A 24,217-nucleotide genomic window follows, 5' to 3' on the forward strand; every position below is an offset into this window, starting at 1 on the left:
TTTCTCATCTTGGAAATAGTAATGATGCTAGATGCTACCTATGTTGATCACCTCCAAAAAACACACCAAGGAAAGTATTTTGTGAACCCTGAAGTATAATATAAATGTGAGGTACTATAATAATTATTTTCATTAATTCTTTTTCTAAGAAAGAAACATTTATACAATACCTTTTGCAGTGCCTCCTCTGTTTTTTCAGGGTTAGTCTTAAGTGCTTGGGAAGCATCATACATGGGAATGGGCATAAATCTCAAAGTATAATTCCTAAAAGTAAAAGGACAAATGTATAATCACAAAATAAATTCCTGGCATATTAATGAATCAATTGATTTTAAAGAATGCTACTTATTAAAAAGGAAAACAAGCAAAAACACTGCAGTATCCAAATTTACTTTCTCTTGGGCCAAAGGTAAACATTTTCTAGGAGCTGCACATGTAATACCATTTTTTGATGTAGCAATAGATACAAGTTGTTTATCTGGCTTCATAGCAATCAATATTGCCTTTCCAAATTTGTGCTCCATTTATCATATAAGTAGAACTTTCAGATTGGGAATACTGTTCTGAAGTTTGGCATAGTTAAACCAAGCCTGAAAGACATTCCTATTTGACTTTCTGACATGAGTTCTGAAAGTTCTGAATTTGTTGGGATTAACCATTGCAATGTCTAGTCAAAAGTCAAATTTCAAACTGGTAAACATGAAATAGCCAAGTGAAAATACCCAGAAAGGTATCGATTAATTCAAACACTAGTTTTGGTCAAATTCCTATGGCAAATACTCCTCCATTTAAATAGATACTGGACAAGGTAATATGGTGTGCTCATATGTAACACAATGTACTTCAATTAGCTGGGTCATTGAGAAGCTCCGGGGCTACAGATGTGGCTCCTTTACTTTCTTCTCCTCAAACTATTTGCTATGTGATCTTTTACTGCACAGGAGGTCTTTCCACAACTCTTACCTCAGGAACAGTATCTTATTCTGAATATTTATTTGCTACTGTAAAAATTCCCTCTTCATTAGTACCATTTATCAGCTGATTTCATTTTACAAGAAGCTTCAGAAAGAAAGTGGATCCCAGTGTACACCCTTTATCATACTTAAACAAGTTCTATTAGAACAGTACACTTCCAACTAATTCCTAAGAGTAGATATTAATTAAGAAATGGTATCAGATAATGTAACATCATTACATTATGTTATGATATGCTATAACAGGCATTAAGATAAGGAGCATTGCAAGAAAAAATACTGTTGTGGTCTCCATATTGGGATGGTTTAATTAAAAAAAAGGGGGTAGAAAAAGCTAATCGTATTCATTCATGAGATTTTAAATTTTGTTTTATTTTAGCAAAATGCTTTTGTTTAGCTTAAAATAATCAACCAAACAAAAATAGGAGACAATGTGTTTATTTTACAATCTTTGTGACTTTCTTCTCCCACATCCCAATTTTTTACATACCAACACAGTGGGTTTAAAACAAAGGTTGTCAGCAAATGTTAGCGTCTAAACCCTGGGCAGATTCTACAAAGCTGGAAAAGTTTCAGAAACAGGCTTGGCAACATATTCTTTGCATGTCACCCAAAACTAGCCTGGCTAAATTTGGATGGACATCACCAGAAGGCTGGCCATGAACTGATTTTTTTTTTCTTTTTCCAACCTCCTCAATTCATAACAATTAACTACTAAGGCACAAAGGAGTTTTAAATCTCTTACCAAACAAGTATATACACACATCAATAAAAGTCTGAAATATATTTTTATATCATGATACTGAAATGCCCTGTGACAGTAAACTGACTCAGAAGTTTATAGTGCAAACAATTGGCTTGGCTCTTTACAATGAAATCTAGATGACAGTTGCATTTTAAGGATCCATAAAACTGTAATCTCAAAATGTAAACAATTGGGATTTTGCACTATATAGTTGTTTTGGGTTTTTTTTTAAGCCCTTGCCTTCTGTCTTAGAATCAATAAAAGTATAGGTTACAAAGCAGAAAGGCTAATGGCGAGGCAAATGAGGTTTAAGTGACTTGTCCGGAATCACACAGCTAGGAAAGGAAGTATCTGAGGCCAGATTTGAACTCAGATCCTCCCATTGTTAGGTCTGGCTCTCAATCTAAGTCTAAGTCGCCTAACTGCTCCCCTGAACTCAAGTCTTCTTGACCCCAGGCCCAGTAGCTTATCTACTGTAGCATCTAGCTGTCTCTACTAATCAGAGAGGAGACTTATTGATTTCTCCAGGATAACATTTGGGAGACTGGAAAAAGAAGCAACTGAGTTATAACTATTGGTATAGAATGTTGAACCAAACTGTATTTGATATATTATGACATTTTTCTTGTTGAAGACTTTTCTACATGTTATTTCAGGTTGTCTTGGGGTAGACATGTCCAAGGACATAGAGAACGATGACAGTTTAGACATTTCTCAAGGCTAGAAATCTCTCCATTTAGAATAAAGTTAATAAAAATTGTTTCTAGTAGACTCAGACCTGCAAAGTAAAATACAATATGATTTCTCCTATAAGAATAAAGTATATTAATACCAGGTCCACTTCCATAATTTCTTCGTTTCATTTTGATTTATTCTCCCTCCAGTTCAGCATTAAATTTCACATTAATTTTCTTAAAATGAGCAGAATAGTTTTGTTGGAGAAGAAGGAAGTCACGAATGTTATTTTACACTATTACTATGACTAGGAATGCCACATCATGTTTTATCATCTTAGTATCCAGTATTATGGATGAGTTAGAATCATAGAATGATATGGTATTTTAGAGGTCACACAACCCAAAGCCCCAACCTGAAGCATAAATACACTTTAATATACTAATACTTTTGAAATCTCATCTAAAAAAGAAAAAGAGAGTACCCCAAATGAGGGGGTAGTATCTAATAGCATACTCAGATATAAATTGCATGCACCCTATTAGGAAGATGAAAGAACTGTGGAAATTATTCTCCACTAACTTCTAGGAAGTATTTCTCATTCCAAATGGTACCTTTCTTTTCCATTTGTGGGGATGGGGAAAAGAAATATAAGCATTTATTAAGCACCGATTAGGTGCCAGGCACTAGGTTAATAAGCATTTACACATATCTGTTTTGATCCTCACAAAAAAACTGGGAGGTAAGTGCTATCCTGATTTTCATTTTGTAGATGAGGAAATGGAGGAAGACAGAAAGCTTAAATAACTTCTCCAGGGCCACACAGCTAGCGAGTTTCAGAGGCCGGATTTGAATTCAAGTCTTCCAGACTCAGCGCTCTAACTGACCACAGTGCTATTAGCGGTCTTACATTTACAAAGTGCTTTGTAGTTTTCCTAGTGTTTTTACATACATGAAATAACTTAGTAGCCACATCAATATGACAAGGTAGGGAGGAAAGGCGGTTTAGATTGGGAGAATGGAGATTTAATGACTTGTTCAAAGTCTTATGGCTATCAGATACTTGAGATGAGACAGACCCAAATCTTCTGATTCCCAAACCAAATTGTCTCTCTTTCTTCTATAAAGGAAAACACTGACTCCTTATCAAGGAAAAGTAAGGACACTTTGCTTGGTTATTCTTTTACCCCCAAATGGAAACTTTTTGTTTTGTTTTGTTTTTTTAGAAAAGAACCTTTATCTAAAACTTACTTCTCCATAGCAACAGCTATATCCTGGAAACCTTGTGCAGTGATGTTGTTCTTGTCCCAGATGACAGTCCTGTTTGAAAAAAACAAATGACATAAATGGCGATAAGCATTTGAGAGAAAGAATTTTCCATTCCTAAATACATTCTAAATTCCTTGGACAGTGATGTCATGAGATATGGGACCGGTGTTGATCTTATGTTTGAACAAGAAAAGGTGATAAAGAATGAGGGTTTTCCTTTTATATCACTTTAATATCATATCTATCAGGAGAATATATACAGAAATTGAAAAGGAATAAAAAGATAATGCAACTTAAAAGCATCAACATGCTCATTAAGAGAAAAAGCAACAGTAAAAAAGTATCACTTGGATTGCTGCAGACAAGAAACTCTAGACACTGAAATTTCTAACATCTCCAAAATATAGATTTTTCAATCTTGCATTCTTTGACCAACACTGAAGCTATCCAGAGTTAGACATGAAAGAGCATAGCAGACAATATAAAGTTTTGGGGTTTGAGATTCCCTCTTTTCTAGGGAACTAACATGTAGCCTTATTTCACATAGTGTTGGGATTTTTTTAATTGTTATTATCATTTAGTCATTTCAGTTGTGTTCAACTCTTTATGACCTCAGAGTGGGTTTTCATTGCAAAGATACTAGAGTGGTTTGCCATTTTTTTCTCTAGCTCATTTTATAGATGAAGAACAGAGAGAAAGTTAAGTGACTTGCCTAGGGTCACACAGCTAGTTAAGTGTCTGAGACCACATTTGAATTCAGGACTTCCTAATTCCAGGCCCAGGGCTTTATTCATTTCATATACTGTACAAATTGCTCAAATGACTCATGATATTTGGATGAATAATGATATGATTTTATTTTTTTAAAACTCAAAGTATAGAATTAACAGAAAGTTGTATTTAAATGTAGTTTTTTTGTGTTTCAGGTTTTTTTTTTTTTTTTTTTTTTTTTTTTAGGGCTTGGATATTCACCCTGATTCATGAAGTACCACTTGTTTCCCCAAAGGATATCTTCCTATCTCATACATTCTTTTGTTTTCCTAACACTGATGGCATTCTCTTCCTATAATACCACTCTTCAAAAAAAATTTCTATAGTTTTTGGCTTCTTATAAAGGAAGTTGGGGGAATCAATGAAAGGGTTAAGGGACGCTATAGATTAATATTTACTTAAATGGAATTTTCAACACTCCCTCCAATCAGTACCTCCTTTCTCCTCAATTAGCTAGATAACTATGTTTTAAAAAACTTTACCTTCTTTGGGGGTAGATCTATGCTCATGCAAGATTAAAGTTGAGAATTTATAAATATTTAGGTTTCCAACAATCACCTTTCTCTTTTACAATAGAAGAAAATAAAACTACTTATACGAATATGTATTTTCAAGAAAGTACAAGACCCAATACTTTATGGCTAAAACTTCTCTATTCTCTTCAATGATAGATGTCTAGAAACATCTTTATTTTGCTTATTATTACCTTTACTCATTCATTTAATTTTAAGAAGATACCTAAAAAACGAATGCAACTACATATACATATATATGACAGCCTCAAAGTCTCCAAAGTCTTGGTACATCTTTAAGCATGTGTGTATATATACCTGTGTGTGCATGTGATTGAACACACAGATATGCAGTGAGGATTTCACACATGATGGTCTATTTAAGATGTGAGTCTGTCTACAATGTGATTTCCAAAAACTATGACCCTGAAAAGCAAGTGTGATATAACTAGTACTTAGCAATATTTTCCCATTTCTCCCTTTAAGAGGGAATATTTTTCATTAAAAGGAGATAAAATGATCCTAAGCTCTGATTGGCTTCTCTTACCCTGATATAGCTTCCAAATCATCTAAGGGCACATGCAGTCTGGGTCTCTCCAACTTTTTTGATTTTTGAAAACTGCTCTGACCGGGTATCCTGCCCTGCTGACCAGATGGGTTTCCAGATAGTGATGAGAGTGAATATAACCAGAGAAGCTCTAGTTGTATTCATTTCCTTGCTGTGTTAGGGCAAAGTAAACCTCCTTTTGTTCAGTGATTTCTAAGTGCTTCGTTTTGTCCCAATATCGAACTAAGAGAGTGTATGTAGACATTAGGCTCACCTCTAGATGGCAGGTAATATATAGATTCTGCCAAAAGACCAGGGGAAGGAACCCTTTCACCATCTAAATAAAGCAATCACTCTCCCAGTTAAGTAAGCATAGACAAGAGATGCTGATTTGAATCATTTCACAATTCCATTTAGAGAATTAAAACACTTCAGGGCATTTTTCCCCTATACCTGAGCTTAGTGTTGATCTGTAGGGCTTTTGCCAACATCTTTGCTCCCATGTCTCCCATTCCATTCCCACTGATATCCACTTTGGTTAGAGAAGTGTTGCTGCCCAGAGCATTGATGATGATGGTTACGTCTGTTTTGAGTTTGGAGTCTGCAAGGGATAAGGACTGCAAAGGCTGTAGATTGAACAACACAGACAAGTCACAGTAATTTCCTTGACTTGTAATTATTTTCAGTAAGACATATCAAATTAAAGTATGAAAGAACTGATTAAATTTCAAGATGGATCTTCTTCAGTCTTGTTAAGAAAATGATAGCAATAACTGAATTTGAATCCTGGATTCAGAATGTCTCTTGGTAACCCTTATTCAATTCCTAGTGGCAGCCAATCAACATATCTCAGATGAACATGTATTAGGCTACCAAAAAATGATTTGAGTATGAGAAAGGAGTAAAAGACATCATTTAAAATCTGTCTGCCAGAAAAGAGAAAACAAATTGTTACTACTACTACTGAAAAATGTTCAACTCTACTAAAAACTGAAGGGAGAAACAAATGAAGAAAATTTCGGGATACCACCTCACACATGCAATTTGGCAAAAATAGTTAAGAACTATTAAATTCCAGTGATGACAGGGTTATTGAGGAAGAAATCCAATCATTTGTTGCCAGTGGAATTATAAACTTGCAGAAATTTTTTTCTGGCAATACACAGTAAAAATTATAGAAATAGGGGGCAGCTGGGTAGCTCAGTGGATGGAGAGTCAGGCCTAGAGACGGGAGGTCCTAGGTTCAAATCTGGCCTCAGACACTTCCCGGCTGTGTGACCCTGGGCAAGTCACTTGACCCCCATTGCCCACCCTTACCACTCTTCCACCTATGAGCCAATACACAGAAGTTAAGGGTTTAAAAAAAATTATAGAAATAAACATAGCTTTGACCCAACAATTTCACTGCTGGAAAGATGCACTGAAAGTGTTAGCAAAAGCAACAACAACAACAAAAACCCTTCTCCCTTCAAAGATTTCATAATAGCAATAATATGTCATCACAAAACAAAACAAAACAAAACAAAAAAACAACACCACTGGAACCAACTTAAATTTCTAAGACTAAAGGAATGGATAAATAAATTACAATATGTTAATAATATAATGGAAAAATTCAATATAGTTTAAATTATTTGCCCAAAGTCAAACAGTTAGCTCAGGTCTTCCTAATTCCAGGCCCAGCCCTCCATCTACTGAGCCATCTAGCAGCCTCACAACAACAACAAACAACAACAACTCGCTATAACTACTATTGTATAAAAGTAAAAAAGTAAATGTGAAGACACAAACAAAATCCTAATAAAGACTTAAATGAATGAATAAAAAATTGTCAGGCTTCATTCATTAACTTCAAATAATTAAAATTAAATATTTAAAATTAGTATTTAATGCTGTTTGTAATGAAACATTAAAGAAAAAAATCTGAAAGGAAATGGAAGGGGGTCAGTCACGTATAGGAAATACAGATGAGATGAGATAATTTTAGTGTTTCACTGGTTCTTTCAAAATACCAGAAGAAAAAGGATGTTTCCAGTATAGTTGGTCAATTCTCTATGGGAGATTTATGATAAAACATAGGTTGGAGTTTTATAACATAGAAGAACATGGGGAGAAAACAATAGAGTCAGCATCAAAATATAATAAGTGAGCCTTATCTCTCCTAAGAATAAATAATAATAGCTAGATTCTATATATAGCTTTAAAGTTTACAAAGAGCACTTTATGTATACTATTTTAATCATCATAATAGCCCAGTAAGAGTTATTGTTTTTATCCCTGTGTTATCCCTAAATGAGGAAATGGAGGTTGATGGATGTGACTAGCTGAAGGTCACAGAGCTAATTAGTTTCTAAGGCACACTCTGATGTTGGATCTTTTGACTCCCAGTCCAACACTCTCACCACTGTATTGCAAAGCTGTCGACCTGTAGGCCAGTGTGATTAGAAAATGTGAGGGCAATAACATGTTAGCTACCAGTAGAGATGTAAGGAAAGAATCTCTGCAGTAGTAATAATGGACATTCCTATAGAAAAAAAATCCTGTGGCAAAATCATAAATTGCTACAATCACATTAGTTCCTACTATTGATAGCATGACTGTAAAATATAACTTGTTGTTTAACATGTAATATAACCACCATGGAAATACGATCTTTAGATGTAAAGGCTTTTTATGTTGCATCTATAGAACACTTTCAGGTATACAAGGAATTTTAGAAATAGTGTTTCATTTGATCTCTACAACAAGGCTGAGAGGAAGATGCTATTAGTATCCCCATTTTACAGATGAGAAAACTGAGGCAAACAGAGGTTAAGTGACTTGCCCAAGATCACACAGCCTAAGGTCAAATTTGACTCCTGACTCTAAGCCAAGCATTCTATCAGTAAATACTACAGTTACCATGAAGAAATTGGGTATTTTAGTATCTAATTATTGAAGTATAGAACCAGATTCCATTCTGAGAGTCAATTTGAAGTTTTCCTATGAATTTGTACATCTTCACACCATACCTGCGAGATAATATATCCTGAGAGTTTATTTTAGTTTAACTACTCCAGGTTCCCAAGACAAGTGCCTCCTCCAGTCCAGGGAGACTCTGGGGTCAACCCAAGACTAAAATGCCCAAAGATGTTTATGAGGATAAGCACACTTATCTCACCAAAGAAGCTAATTGTGGAAATGTAATATGTTGGCAAAAGTGCTGATGATCACCATTCATCTGCCAAAGACTTGTTTCTAAGAAATGCTTTTGTCATGAAGTATGTGTGCATTTAGGAAAATGACTCTCCCTGAGCAGCAGTATATTTTACAGGATGGGAGTCAGGTAACTTGGCAAATCCTCTGAATTTTATAATTTTTTCTGATTATGATTTTTATGATACCAAAATTTTCTGTGGCTACAGAAAATAATATTAGTTTTACACCATTATGAAAAATTTGAAATACGGGAAAATAAATACTCTTCATACAATCAATTTCATAGCAGATGTGCCAATTATCACACACATATGCTTAAAACAATCATGGGTTTAGTGGGACTGACTGATTCAAAATTTCATTCAAAAGCTTTGCTCAAAAAAAGGTAAAAATATTAACCTTAAAATCTGAGGTGAAAGAGGATAATTTATTATTTAAATGAAACAAATGCACTGCTTTTTCTTAATAGAAATCAACAATCACACCTCTGACCTTCCCAATAATCTCTTGTCAAGGATGCTCCCCAAAAGGAAATATAATTTCTTTTAAAGCTGGAAAACTGCTAATACTACAATCTGTCTAGTGGTAGTTCTCATTTGGTATTTGGAATAAAATACATATTATTTAACACTTAAAATAATAAAGAAGGCCAATAATTCAAACAAAAATGTCCAAATTACATACATATTTATAGGGGCATCTTTAAAAAATATAACCTTAACACATAATTCTGCCATTTCCAATACAATCTATCCTTTAGAAGATAACATTTTAGAAATCAGAATTTAATTATGTGTTTCTAAGTCAGACCCATTCAGGTCCAATGGGGACAATATGATTTTTAAAATTTAGGATCTCAGACAAAAGTACTATTTTTCTGTTTTTCCCTTTCACCTTTTACTTATTGATTCTATTTTAGTGGCTCTAAATTTAGGAGCCTCAACCATAAGTGGAGACAAACATGATCTATGAACACCAACTCACTACATCCAAATTTTCGACTGAAATGAACAGTATGATGATATTGGGGGCAAAAAATGCTTCAAGAACTAACAAAGAATAATCTCTTTAAAAACAACATTTCCCTGTAAAATGCAAATGAAGTGCTCATGTATATTTAAAACTACTTAAAAACAACAACTCCATCAAATGAATCCAGATTTTCTTCCTGGTTGTATTTTTGTAATAATAAGATGCACGTACTGATCATTTTAAGCATTCTACTCATTACTGATTCAGTAGTAGGGGGAAAAAAAGCAATATGTTAATTGCTTTTCTTATGAGTCACCCACTTTTCAATGACATGAAAGTAAAAAAAAAATCTTTTAATTATAGAGTGCTGTTAGTAACAAGGCTGTGTGTGTTTTAACATGATACAGTTTTCCTTTAAATATCATACCTACATTCTCCCCAAGAATGGTTTTAAATAATTTCTAACAGTATCAGGCTACATTTCAGGTAGAAGTAAAGAGAACTTTTAGAATCAGAAAACCAGATTAGGATTAAGTAAAACTTAACAATGTATTATCTATTCTTTTTGTAAAATGTAAAATGTATAGTTTAATGATTATTTTAGAATAGATTTAAATATTGCCTTCTCAAACCTTAAAAACCTATGGCAGTTCAGGTAATTTACAATCTCCAAATCACTGAATATTAGTTAAGACAAAAGTAAAGCTGATTGACAAGGGGCAATTAAATGTATAAAATGGAAGAGCAAGAATATGCATGCTAGATGCCAAGGATATCTCTAACAGGATATATTACTAGGAGAAAGGCAGTCATTTTGTGAGCATTCGGTTATGCTAAAGTACTTTTTAATTCATTAAATAATAAATAAATCCCATTACCTAAACTGCAGCTTGAAAATTAGATTAGTATAAGCCAGTGATTCCCAAAGTGGGTGCTATTGCCCCCTGGTGGGTGCTGCAGCAATCCAGGAGAGCAGTGATGGCCACAGGTGCATTTATCTTTCCTAATAATTGCTATTAAAATTTTTAAAAAAATTAATTTCCAGGGGGCTAAGTAATATTTTTTCTGGAAAGGGGATGGTAGGCCAAAAAAGTTTGGGAACTACTGGTATAAGCCCTAAGAAGGGAAGATGTATACAGAAACGTGGAGGGATAAATCCTGTGTGATTTCCTATGCTAGTAGGAAGCCTCCTACAGTTGTCCAAGCTCAGAGCCACAGCATAGGGTGATGGGATGTTGACAAGAACAAGAGAAAAAGTACTGAGTAGACAGAGAAATCCAGGAAATACTCTAATCCCCAGTATTCTACCAGTCCCTTCTGCTTCCCACTAGTTTCCTTAGCAAATTTGAGAAATACTTAAGAAAGCTTATTAGATGACATTGCATGCCCACTTCTGGCTAACTTATGAATGATCTTACAGTTTGAACCAGGGTGTAACTTTGGAAGGATGTCAGATGGAATTTCCTTTTCTAGCCTAGCAAGGAATACTATTGCATTCTGTGGAGCTAGACAGAGAAAAAGCAAGATCCTTTTAAAATAGACTCTATTTATCCAGATTAATGGAGGAAATCATAATTATGAACTTTCCAATTTGTTATGAAAAAACTAAAGGTGTTGATGAACAGTGGGGAACTCCCCACCTCCAGTTCATATGTGCACGGGTGTGCATACAGAGTTTAGTGGGAGTTTTTTTAAAAACAATTATATAAAAAAAGTCATATTTAGTGTTCAAATTTGGACTATGGTAAGGAACGGACTAAACTCAAAAGGATACAAAATATAGGTAAGGGGTTGAATGCTAGGAACCAAATTAAAAGGATTAAAAGGCAAGCTTTTGTCCCTTTCTGTTGTTCATGAAATCAAATTACAATGTGAAGACATTTTAAATTTAATCATTTTCTCCAGAGGCAGTCTTAGTCAAGGACAACCAAAAGGAGTAGGTAGGATTTACCAAACACAATGACAAATTCTTAGGAAAATGTGGCTGGCTTTTTATGCTTCTTAAGATTCTGCTCAACTAAATGAAATTCAAAAGAGTAATTTGATATTTCCCAGCAAGAGCTAAGGTCCCAAGGCCATCTATTTGCAAAAGGCACAAAAATTGAACCCAGGGTTATTACTTGACCTTAAAGAAATAAGGTTAATGCAGAGAGGGGCCTACGAGTCAAAATTCATTGACCTTTTGATCTATAAATGTAACTTTCCAGTAGCAAACAATGAATTAGGTCTACATAAAAATGAGGAAGTGAATTGTTGGTGTATTTAATTTTTCTTACCAATTAAAACCTTTACTAGTCTATAAGTATATGTCACCTATAAAATTTTCTAAAGTGTAAACAAGGGCAGATTTATCTATATGCTCAGAGGTATTCCAAAGTACATAGGGATTAGTCTGTGAGGAGAATAAAGTCAGAGACATAAATGAAAAGGTTTTAAAAATAATACTCACTGATTCTTCATCTTGAATCATCTGTACTAAGTTATCCAAAACAGGTGTAAGATTTCTAAAGAGAGTTTTAAAATGGAGACAATTGAATCACATCAACAGCTTTATTAAGATTGGTTGCTTTATCAAGATTGTGTCATTTGAAAAAAGAAAATACTCTTACTTGGATTTCATGTTATTGAAATTTTTGCCCAATGCCAAGTGTTGTATTGATCTGTTCTTACTAAGCCATACTATCAGGGTAGAGAGGTCAGATTCCAATCCTATGAGGAAACAAGTTAAATTCAGAATCAAAAGAGATGGAAGGTTACTTCAGATGGGCAAATGTACACATTAATGAGACAGCCCTTTAGATTCTTAACCATTCATTCTCAAAGTTCTTTTTACTTTCCTTTCATTTTCTATTACTTCACAGAGATAACCTCATTCACTACAGTGACTCATCCCAATCTCTGACCTCTCACTGGTTATCTATATACTTTAGTCAGCAGGAAATGGGGAGGGGACTGAGAGGAGAGCAGAAGCTTAATGCCTTATCCTCGCTAGGATAACCAGCAAGCCACCAAAACAGCCATCTCATTATTAGTTTGGGGAGATTTTCTTTTTTGCAAAGAATTCATACTAATGAAATCAATTCCTGAATAAAGTGATGGAGAACACAATTTCTATCGTTCCCAAGAATAAACATGACAGTTCCAAATTCTGTAAAAGGAAGGAAAATGTTCACTTATCTCGCTCCTATCATGTGGATTTGGTCAGATATTTATTTCTACAAGAACTAAACATTTTTCTGATTTTTAAAATATACTCTGTTACTAAATTGGAAAAAAAAAAAGTCCCTAACTTAAGAGAGTCAGACATTTCTACCCAGTGAGGTTTCTTGTTCAGACCACCTGATTTTCTTCCTCTTATCTCTTCTTATCCTAAGAAATTTTTTTTTATTCTTTCATCTTTTCTTTCATCCCTCAACCACCTCCCCTTTCTGTTGTGTACTTACCATTGTCTGAAATGTCTAGGCTGGTGATGTTGTGTATTTCAGCAATGCAGCCTTCTAAAACCTGGGCACCTCCTGATCTCAGCTAAAATACACACATACCAAATACAAACACAAAGATGACCTGTTAGCAAAGTCTATAGCTACTATAAGTAATACGCCTACAAATTGCAGCACAGGTCTTAAAAGTAAATGTGTCAACCAAAGAAAAATGTGCAAAATCCGAAAAAACACTGAAAAAAGGAGCATGAGGTTAGTCCTTATCACCTTGAACAAATTCCTCTTCTTTCCCACTTCATTGGACCAGAGCCCCCAAACCAACAGAAAAAATATTTAGGAGAGCAAGTCTTTCCCCATTTCTACAACTAAAGAAGGTAGTGGCAGCCAACTCATGGTAGCTTTCATTTTGACTTAAAGTTATGTTGAAATTTATAGCATAAAAGCTGCTCATTCAAATAATATCAAAGAAACCAAATTAAGAAAAACAGTCAGTAAAAGATCTGGCCATTTCTTGGACTTTGGGGATGACTCATACCTAAAGCCATCTAAACAAGTGTATTATGTACAAATGTATGTACACTTCAATGTGTATGATCACTGTGAATTAGAGGAGTTGAGTCAAGTTAGGATGGAGTAATATATGCAAGTTCTATGAGCTACAGAGAAAAAAGAAAAAGCAAAACTATTTATTTAGTAAAATCACAAGAAGATGGTTCTTTAATCGCTATGGAATTTCTCTTCAGAAGAGAGACCACTGAAATCTTTTTAAAATATGAATACTTTTTTAAAACTTTATTTTTTTGGTCTGTATTTCTTTTTGAAACATGGCTAACAAGGAAATATGTTTCACAGGTATGATTGATATCAAGTTGCTTGATTTCCCGAGGAAAGGGGAGGGAGAAAATTGGAACTCAAAATTTTTAAGAATGAATTGTTAAAATGTTTTTTAAGTATGTGGGAAATATTTAATGAAATGAATAAAAACATTTAAAATACGAATAACCTTTGGCAAAATTCAATCAGGTATGTTGTTATTTTGTTTTCTTTTTGCACAAAAACAACCAGTTAACTCAGTGAGGAGGCTGGAGTGCATTTCTATTCCATTTGTTCAATGTTTTTTTTTAAACAAAGGAAAGAAGTATTAGAATACAAAACAGGGAATTTAGAGAAATGGTCTGGACTCCTAGATAGGCAAATTCAGAATGCATAAAAAAAAGCTTTATATACTTTGCAGTACTTCTACCATCTAGTTAGGAAACCTTGGGCCAATTATGTAGACTCTCTTGGGTTTTAGTTTTTTCATCTCTGGGCTTGGGGCTAAGGCTAGGGCTAGAAGGCTAGTGGGATTGGGAATAGATGATTTCAAAGGACTCTTCTAGCTCTAACTTCTTTTAAAATTCTGTGCAATATGTGAGTGTTTACCATACAAGAACTCATGTCAAGCACTATATAGGAAACACATTGTTGTATATGACCATCATTTCTGAACTCAAAGATTTTACCATCTTTAAGGGGCAATTAAGAATCAATAGCATAGTCTTTTTCATTTGGCCAAATTTTGAATATGGAAGTATTAAAATTTCATCCTGAAGGGAATCTGATGGATTACTCTGGCTATTTCAGGAAAAGTTCAATAATTTTCTTTTATTCTTTACTAAAAATTTTCCTTCAATCAGGCAAAAATATTATGCTGAATGTGGTTACAATAGAATCTTATTTTTATAATATCATATTTTTCATTAGTATTTTAATGCAGTAGTAATATGAAAATCATTCTAATATATTCCATCTCTAAATGCATCAGCACACAACATGCTAAGAAGGCTCGCCCTAGCTTGATGTGAAGGGTTTTTAATCTTATTTGTAATAAGTTTATGAAAGGGAGTGCCAGTGGTTTTTTCAGGGGTTCCCTAGCTGGCTGAAGAAATTTATCTCATAGAGATCCTCAGACAACACCTATATATAACACATGAGCATGTGAGATAGAGGATGTGTGTGTTAGAAAAAAAGTGAATCAAAATAATTTAAATAAAGAGTGTTATGAAGAAAAAATAATTTTATTTTTGCAGGCTGGAACAGCATGTAAATTAGAAAAAATGAACACCAGTGACTATAGCCTGAATTAATTTAAAAAATTATTTTCAAGTATCTACTTGGCTGGCAAGCTCAATTCCTTTAACATATGGAATGTTTTTGAGAAGATCTGATCTGTATCCATGTCAATGCCATGTACTATTTATGTATTCCTAGATATAGCAACAGGAATCATGAATGACTTTTAAGGTCTCTGTCCTACTTATTAAACCAAGAACTTTGACAGAAAAGTGTTTAATAGGTATGTATGGGTTCCACATAATCTGTATATTAAATATATTTGCCAGTTTTTAAAAAAGAATACAGAAAACTGAAATCATTGGTGTGTGCTGTACATACAATGCTACATTTGTTTCTAAGCTTATTATTTGAATTATCTATTAAAAACTTGGTATTTTGAACCTATCAGATTGGCAAAATGGGTAAAAGGGCAAAATGACATATGTTTGAGTTGATGTGGAAAAATGGAGACACTAATATACTGCTGGTGGAACTGTGAACTGATCCAACCATTTTGGAGAACAATCCAGAACTGTGCTTAGAGTAATCAAACTATGTATACCTTTTGACCCAGCAATACAATCATTAGGTTTATTTCCTAAATTGATCAGCAAAAAAGAAGAACCTCTGTGTTCTAGAATATTTATAACAGCCCTCTTTGTGATGGAAAAGAATTGCAAATTGAAAGGATGCCCATAAGTTGGAAAATGGTAAAACAAGTTGTGACATATAATTGTGGTGGAATATTACTGCACTGTAAGAAATGATGATAAGGTTATTTTTTTAAAAAACATAGAAAACCTAGCAGAACCAAGAGAGCATTGTATACAACTACAGAATTATTGTTTGAAGAACGCCTTCTTCTTGTGAATGTCCACCTCCAGAGAAAACAGATAAACAGAAACGAGCAAGACATAGTTTAATATAGACATATATCTTTTTGTCAGATGATGCCTTCTCTATTGGGGATATCGGAGGGAGGGATGTAACAAACAAATAAATACATAAATTTAATTTTTTAAAAAATAGGTATAAGAGCAGTCAAGGTACTTACACAGTGGCCAAGCTGAAGAAAGCACAGGGAGAAAAGGTGAAATATATTATCAGCGATGAATAAGTAGCACAAAAATAGTGGGAAAGCGGCAGTTTGTATTGATAGGCAATCAGTCTTTAAGCATTTATTAAGCAACTACTAAGTGCCGGCACTGTACTAAGGTCTGGGGATGGGAAGAAAAGCAAAGGATAGTCCCATCTCTCAAGGACCTCATGCTTTAAAAGGAGAAACAATATGAATTGTGAGATGACTAAGTACTACATTAAATTCTTTAAGGCAGAATTAGACTTCAGAAAGAAGAGATATTTAAATATGAATATTGCAACTCCTTCAAGGAGTTACCTAGAACAATAGATTAAAATCAATCATGAAGGAAAAAAGGACAAAAAAATTCAGCTGCTCATAAAGGAAAGTTACTTTCATTACTGTAAATGAAAGTTGTTTTTAAATGATTTACATGTTTGGAAGCGGTGTGTGTGCATGTGCATGCATGCACATGAGTATTTCTTTGTGTATCACACCAATTTTTTAAATGATCCTTATTTGGATTCTACACTCTAGAACTATGTGTAATTGTAAATATTTTGAAATGTTAACTATAAAATCACATTTCTTTTAAGGAAGAGAGCTATGTTCCACTTCTTAAAGAAACTCTATCATTTTACAAGTTGTTTTCAGGACTAAGTGAAAAGCTCTTTCTAATAGTCCATTATCCAAGATGATTGGATCATTTAAACTCAAAGGTGAGCATGAACTCTCACTTGCTGTCCTCCAAAGATCACCTATTTGGCAAGTCCACTTAAATATAAATTAACTTGAAAATCCATTTCTTTCTTCATTTTTCCCAATTTCTCCCTGTGCAGTAATAAAACTGCATTTGTTCCTCTGGGAATGGGGGTGGGGGAATCAATTACAGGACATATGAAGACTAAAAGTAAGAGCAAAGAGATAAAATTACCCCCAAATAGTGAAAGAACTTCATTTTTCATTTGCAAAACAAGATTTATGAAAGACTGAGCTTGATTAAAGGGCAGAACTTAATGGAACAAAAACCAGCTGAAGGTGATCAATGGCTACCTGGGTCTTCTGCCCATATTAAATAGTCTAAGTGCTTTAGAAATAATATCTAAGAGTTCTTTTCAAACTACTGAATGCTACAGGAACATCTCATAAGTCTTGTCTGCCCATCCTGCCATTGTGAAACATTTTTCAACTTTGCATTCTATTGCTTTGGTCCACAGGAATGTGGTGTGTGGGAGGCACAAGAGATCAAAGGTCATAAATACATACAACACACCCACTGTCTAATCTTGAAGGCTAGCTGAAAGTCTATCAAATTGAATAGTACTGTTCTAAAGTTCCCACCCACTTGCTCCCATTTCCCATCCATTTAGAATTTTTACAGCCTATGTGCATCCTATGCAATGGTCACCCAAGTACCTTGCAATGCCCCCCACAAGATGAGATGTGCAGGTGGGCAGCTTTCAGTGAAAATGTTACTCTGCAATGAAGCTCATACCCAGAAGTAGCTAAACTTATAATTATAATCCACAGAAACTTCTCTTAATGACTCATCCCTTGCCTGCTACATAGTGCAGGACAACTTTGTGGCTGCTGGGATGGAATGCTGGATCTTAAATCAGGAAAAATGATGGTTCAAATCCAACTTCAGATACTATATATCTGAATCTCCTGGGCAAGTTACTTAACCTCTGAATTCCTCCATTTCCTCAACTGTAAAACGAGGATAATAATAGGGCTGTAGTGAGGATCAAATGAGATAATATTTGTAAAGATTTGCACAGTGCTTAGCACTTAATAAAGGCTTGTATCCTTCCTTTCTGTTTATCTAAGAGGGAATTAAGATCAGAGGAATAAGAGTTTAAGCTTAATTTTTACTCTCCTCCATAAATGACAGGATTATAAAGTAAGTTTTAAAAATACCCAAACTGGAGACAATCAAATGAATGTCCTCTCCTTCAAGGTAGTCATGTTGAGAAACCATACATCAACTTTAATGATGCCACCATTTCTCAAAGCATTTTTGGAATTTCTCTCTCTGGGAATTGCCTCCCAACCAGTAATAATTCACCTCAACTCATCAAAATATGCTAGATGCCTATCAACTATGGATAGGGCTCATTGAAGCCTGGAAAAGCCTAGAAATTCTTGAAGGATTTGCTAGAACTGCACAAGCTCTGGCTGCCATTTAAGTGAGAAAAACTATGAATATAAATAAACTTAGTAATGGGCTGTGCCCATTGTCCAGGAATCAGTCTAGTAAAGTTCTAGGAGGCTCATCACTAAGTCAGTCATTAAATGATCAATGTTTTTGGTCACAGAAACTTTTGAACACTATCTAGTAGGCAGCCAGGAGGTGCAATGGATAGAATGTTGGACTTAGAATGTGAAAGATCCAAGTCCTATTCCTCCCTCAGTCATTTAATAACTATGTGACTCTGAACAAGTCACAATGTCTTGTGGCTTTGGTTTCCTCCTAAGATGGAGATAATAATAGCACCTACCTAACAGGATTATTGGGAGGATCAGATGAGATAATTCATATAAAACAGTTTGAGAATCTTAAGAATTATTTTTAAAGCTAGCTATTATTACTATTAAATATCAAAGAGGCTGCAACATTTTAAGTGATGAATGTTCAGACCAAAGAAATTACAAGTCCCTGAAGTATTGGTAAAGTGGCTCATAAATAATGTAATGAATTTATATGCACAGGCAATACAATTTTGTTCAATTAAAACAATATTAGTGTCAGATAGTTGAAATTAAAGAACCTATTTTCCCCTTCTATTAAAAGCCACTGCTTTTAAATTATAATTATACATTTAAAAGAATGTAATTTGCAAAGAGGTTTCTATATTGTTGTTGGGTTATTTTGGTTGTATTCAACGAGACTTGTTTTTGGAGTTTTTTGGCAAATTTACTAGGGTGGGTTGCCATTTCCTTCTCTAGCTCATTTTATAGAAGAGGAACTGAGGCAAAGAAAATTAAGTGATTTGCCCAGGATCACACAGCTAATAAGTGTCTGAAACAAGATCTGAACTCATGAAGATGAGCCTAGTACTCTATCCATTGTTGCCTCTGGTGAATATTTATTAAGATGTGTCTATGGCAGTGGGGAAAAAAAAGTGTCAATACAGTTTTCTCCCCCTAAAACTGTTGCTTTCTATCAAAGTATTTATTCTAAGACCTTACAGCAGCAAGAACTAGGAAATCTGGGTTAAGCTACTTGCCCAGTAACATATGAATGATTATTTTTGGTATAAGAAGGGACACTAAGATTAAGGAATCATCATCCTGTACTATCAAGGTCTTTTTAGTCTTTTTGAATGTCAAAAACACAAACTCCTATGATATCAAATAAACAACAAAGAAATGTATATATGAAGCACAAAGAACTATGACAGAACTTAGAAGGTGAAATTCATTACTAACAAGGTGAACAGCAAAAGTTTCAACCAACCTAAAAAAAAAAAAAAAAAAGAAAAAAAAAACACAACTTCTTCACTTAGCCTTATTTCCCTGATAGCTATAATGTTATATCTCTCCATTTCACAGGTGAACTCTGACAAAGAGCTGTTGGTGCTTGTTGCTAATATTTTCCCTTCTCATTCACTTCTCAGCTCCTTGTGATCTAGCTTCCAAGTGAAACTATGCTCTCCAGCGTTACCAATGATATCAATTATCAAATCCAATGACTTTTCAGTTTTCATTGTCCTTGAGCTTTTTATAGCACTTAACAGGGGCTGCTACTCCCACATTCTTGGATATTCCTGTTTTCATGGTTTTTCATGAAACTTCTCTGTTCTTGACCACTATTTAATTGAATCAGTTGCCAAATTTTGTAAAATCTCCACATCTCTCTCATTTGGCACCTTCTCACCACTCACAAGACCATCACTAGCTCAAGACTTCATGATCTCTTTTGCAACCTATTGCAATAGGGCTTTAATTGTTCTCCCTGCTTCTACTCTATTTCCTTTTAATCCATTCTCATAGAGCTGCCTAAGTGATGCTCCTAAACCATAGATCTGAGCATATTACAACCTCCAAAAGCTCTAATAGTTGTCAACTTGATATAGGATAAAATAAAATAAAAACTCCCTTGCTTGCCATCTAAAAGCACTTGTAAAGTACTTAGAAAACTCTAAAACACAATATAACTGTCATCATCATTGCTATTATTGCTCTTCCCAATGTTTCCAGATGACCTTTCCAAGATAACTGCACAAAATCCTCCTTCACATATCAGGTTCCAACTAAATTAGCCTGCATATCATTCTCCACGTGACATTATTTTCCAACTCTGTCCATTTCTACGACTGTCTCTCAGTTCTTAGAATGCACTCTCTCATCAACACTGCCTCAAAGAATGTTCAGTTTTTTGTCAAAGCTCAGCTTAAGGACCACTTCCTGATGAGGTCTACTCTGATTTACTCAGTTACTATTTCCCTCTCCACATCCCCGAAGTTACTTTGTAGAAATTTGTATTGGTTTATCTGTATATTCTGTGAAGTTAAAAATGATTTATATCTTTTTTCTTTCAAGTAACAGCACCTAGCCCTAGTGAGCCCTCAAAAAATGCTTGTTGAATGAATGAATGAATAATAGCTAACTTTTATATATCATTATAAGTTTTGCACTATAAGTTTTATACATGTGTATATATTTTCAGAATAGACCTATAAGTGCTAGATTTATTCCCATTTTACATATAAAAGGCTTAGAAGTTTTAATGACTTCCACAGGATCATACAACCATTAAGGTGAGATTTAAATTCAGATTCCTTCCACGCCATGCCCAATCTCCTATTTACTTCATTATCTAGTTATGTCTGAAAGAAATCAAGGGAAGGTTCCATGGAGGATGTGGTTCTTAAAGGGTGTGAAAGAATTCAACAGGTAGAAATAGGATTGTTGTGGGGCAGTCTAGGTCTTGGGCCCTGCAAGAACAATAGCAGGGATGCAGAAAAGTATATGGGGCACATTAATAGAATAGTTTCATGGCAGCTTAGAATATTTGAAGGGTAGTATAAAGTAAAAACAAAACAACCCCCCCCCAAAGCCTACCAATTATTGTTTTTGTTTTCTTTTTTATTTCCCCCTTGTTCCCAGGTTGCTGTAATTTCCCTTTTTTAAAAAGTGCAATGTTTCATACACCTTTAGTGGGAGAATACTTAGAGATATATGTTAGTTATCAGAAATGATTCATTGGGGATACTAGACATGTTAATCTCCCAAGATCCTCAAGTGAGATTTCAACATGCTCATCTCCCAATAGAATCACAGGGGGGATTGTGAGAAGGGAATTTATATTTTTATTTGATCAAAGATTTAGACTTCACTTCCATTTGTTTTGAATTTGGGTCAATCAGCAACTGGGGAATTGATCCCATAGGCATTGCCCCCCATGTTGTGCCAGGCTAATTGAGGAGCTGTGATTGGTTCCTGGGGAGTGATATAAGAGAGCAAGTGGATATAGTAAGGATTTATAAGATGAGACCCAGCAGGAAGCTGGTGTGTGTGTGTGTGTGTGTGTGTGTGTGTGTGTGTGTGTGTGTGTGTGTGTTATTTTCTGAGGCTGAGATTCAGAGACAGACACTGAGTTGTTAGGCTCTGGATTATTTCTCATTTTCTTTTTCTTATTAATAAAACCAGCTATTAAAAAAAAGGAACATAATTATATCAATGATGATGTCTTTTGACTTGTAAATAAACTGGATTTATGTGAGGCAGAGTTGCACAGTCATCAGCCTCACTTTCTTGCAGAGTCATCAAAGTCCATTGGCAAGTCAATAGTCAAGTGAACTAGTGATGGTCTGGGATATAGTGGATGATGTTGGTGTCTGATATCTAACAACAGTGGGCTTCTTCAGTTGCCATCATAGCTGCTGGAACAAATTGTCCTTATCATATCATCCTTCGAAAGAAAGCCTTCCCATGTCTGGAGTAGAAACCCCCCTAATTTATAAACAGGTCCGAGGGCTGTCATTTACCTTCAATATGGATTAACTCAAACACCAAGGTGGTTTCCTGAGGTTTGGCCACTGCTTGTGCTACAGCTTCTGGAAGCCAACAGAGAAAGCTGGGTGGCAGATGGACACCAAAGGAGGAAATAAGCCTGGAAAAGGGCTTGGTAAATCCTCATACCAGAGAAACTAGTCTTCTCTGAGTACCATGTACACCTCAAAATGAAGTGAAGCTATAAAGGCAGCATGATACCAAAATATGGAGGGGTCTTAAATGCCATGGTAAATAGCTGATATTTTATTTGGAAAGCATAGGGAAAAAGGTTTTAAACAATGGTGTGACATACTAGTTCTACGAAAAAAGATTAATTAGTAACAATGAAAAGTATGAACTAGAGGTAGAAGAATGGAAAAGTTAGAAAACTACTAAAACAATTCAGGAAACAAGTGCTTGGGTGGTAGAAGTGGGAAGATAAAGGAGGAAATGAATAAAAGAGATATTTTTGAAGCAAAAGTCATCTACAAATAACCAGATATTAGAGATAATACTAATGATTAAAGTTGCTGAAGCTGAGAGAAACAGAGAAGGCAGAAGGAGAAATCAACTTTAAGGAAAGAGAAATTATGTTTTGGACATGCTGAGTTTGAGATGCTCAAAGGACATCCAGGCAGAGATGATGTCCAAAAGGAGTAAATGAGATGTCTAATGTCAAGACAATGGAGAAATAAGAGACCCATGGGAAACAACAACATTAAGAGATCTTGAAGAGAAGGCAGCAAAGTCAGTTAGAAATAGAAGTAAATGAATGTAGTGACACAGAAGCCCAAAATGCAGAGAATATTGAAAAAGAATGGATGACATTAGAGAAATTTCCCTAATAAAAGTTTTGTATAATTCTAAGTTAAATTTAGTCAAATTTATAAAGATAAATATGATTTCCCAATTGGCAAATGGTCAAATGATATGTAAAAGCAGTTTTCAAGTAAGGAAATTCAACACATCAACAGGCATATAAAAAATGCTCCAAGTGATTAATAATGAAAGAAATTAAAATTAATATATCTCTGAAGTTCTATTTCATGCCAATAAGATTATGAGAGTTGAATAAAAGAAAAAGAAAGAAGGAAGGAAGGAAGGAAGGAAGGAAGGAAGGAAGGAAGGAAGGAAGGAAGGAAGGAAGGAAATATCCCCAGGATGCACTGAGGGTAGTTGTGAATTGGTACAGATATATTGGAAAACAACTTGGAACTATACTCCCAAAGTTACCAAACTGTGCATAGTCTTTGATGCAGTGGTACTACTATTAGGCATATACCCCAGAGAGCCTAAAGAAAGAATAAAAGTTTTAGATTGATCAATTGATCTATCTATCTATCTATCTATCTATCTATCTATCTATCTATCTATCNTGATCAATTGATCTATCTATCTATCTATCTATCTATCTATCTATCTATCTATCTATCTATCTCAGCTTTTTGTAGTGGCAAAGAACTGGAAACTAAAGCAATTTTCATCTTTTCGGGAAAAGGATATTATAAATTCTCTTAGAGGTTGTGAAAGAGACCAACCAATTCAGGGAAAACTTGGAAGGCTTGATTGAATTAAAGCAGAAAGAAGTTATCAGAACCAGAAGAATGATTTATATACTATAGTAACACTACAAAAATGACTGATTTTGAAAGAATTCAAAACTCTAATCAATTGAAGTATCAACCAAAATTCCAAAAGACAATTATGAAAAATGTTACCCATTTCCTGACAGGGAAGTAATGAAATATGCAAAAATTAGACAAAAATTGGAAGAGAAAAAATGTTTATTAATTGGAAAAAGAATGAGTGGATAGTCAACAGCATTCAAAAGGCTTGAGATTAAGAAAAAAATACCACTGGATTTGGAAAATTTTAGATTATTAATGATTATTAAAAAGTAATTTCAGTAGGCTGAGGAGAATAGAAGCCACATTGCAAGAGA

General features: G+C 34.5%; 1 protein-coding gene across 1 annotated transcript in view; it reads right to left on the bottom strand.

The window, feature by feature from the left end:
• CARMIL1 (capping protein regulator and myosin 1 linker 1) overlaps positions 1-24,217 on the bottom strand; it is a 394,009-nt gene that overhangs the window by 80,408 nt on the left and 289,384 nt on the right. The window contains exons 18-23 of the mRNA XM_044667332.1: positions 13,107-13,188; positions 12,273-12,372; positions 12,113-12,167; positions 5,947-6,119; positions 3,646-3,714; positions 171-264 (exon numbers count right to left, since the gene is read on the bottom strand). Of these exons, the coding sequence (XP_044523267.1) occupies positions 171-264; positions 3,646-3,714; positions 5,947-6,119; positions 12,113-12,167; positions 12,273-12,372; positions 13,107-13,188 (573 nt within the window). The remainder of the gene's footprint in view (positions 1-170; positions 265-3,645; positions 3,715-5,946; positions 6,120-12,112; positions 12,168-12,272; positions 12,373-13,106; positions 13,189-24,217) is intronic.

This window comes from Gracilinanus agilis, chromosome 1 (assembly GCF_016433145.1).
Source record: "Gracilinanus agilis isolate LMUSP501 chromosome 1, AgileGrace, whole genome shotgun sequence".
NCBI lineage: Eukaryota > Metazoa > Chordata > Mammalia > Didelphimorphia > Didelphidae > Gracilinanus > Gracilinanus agilis.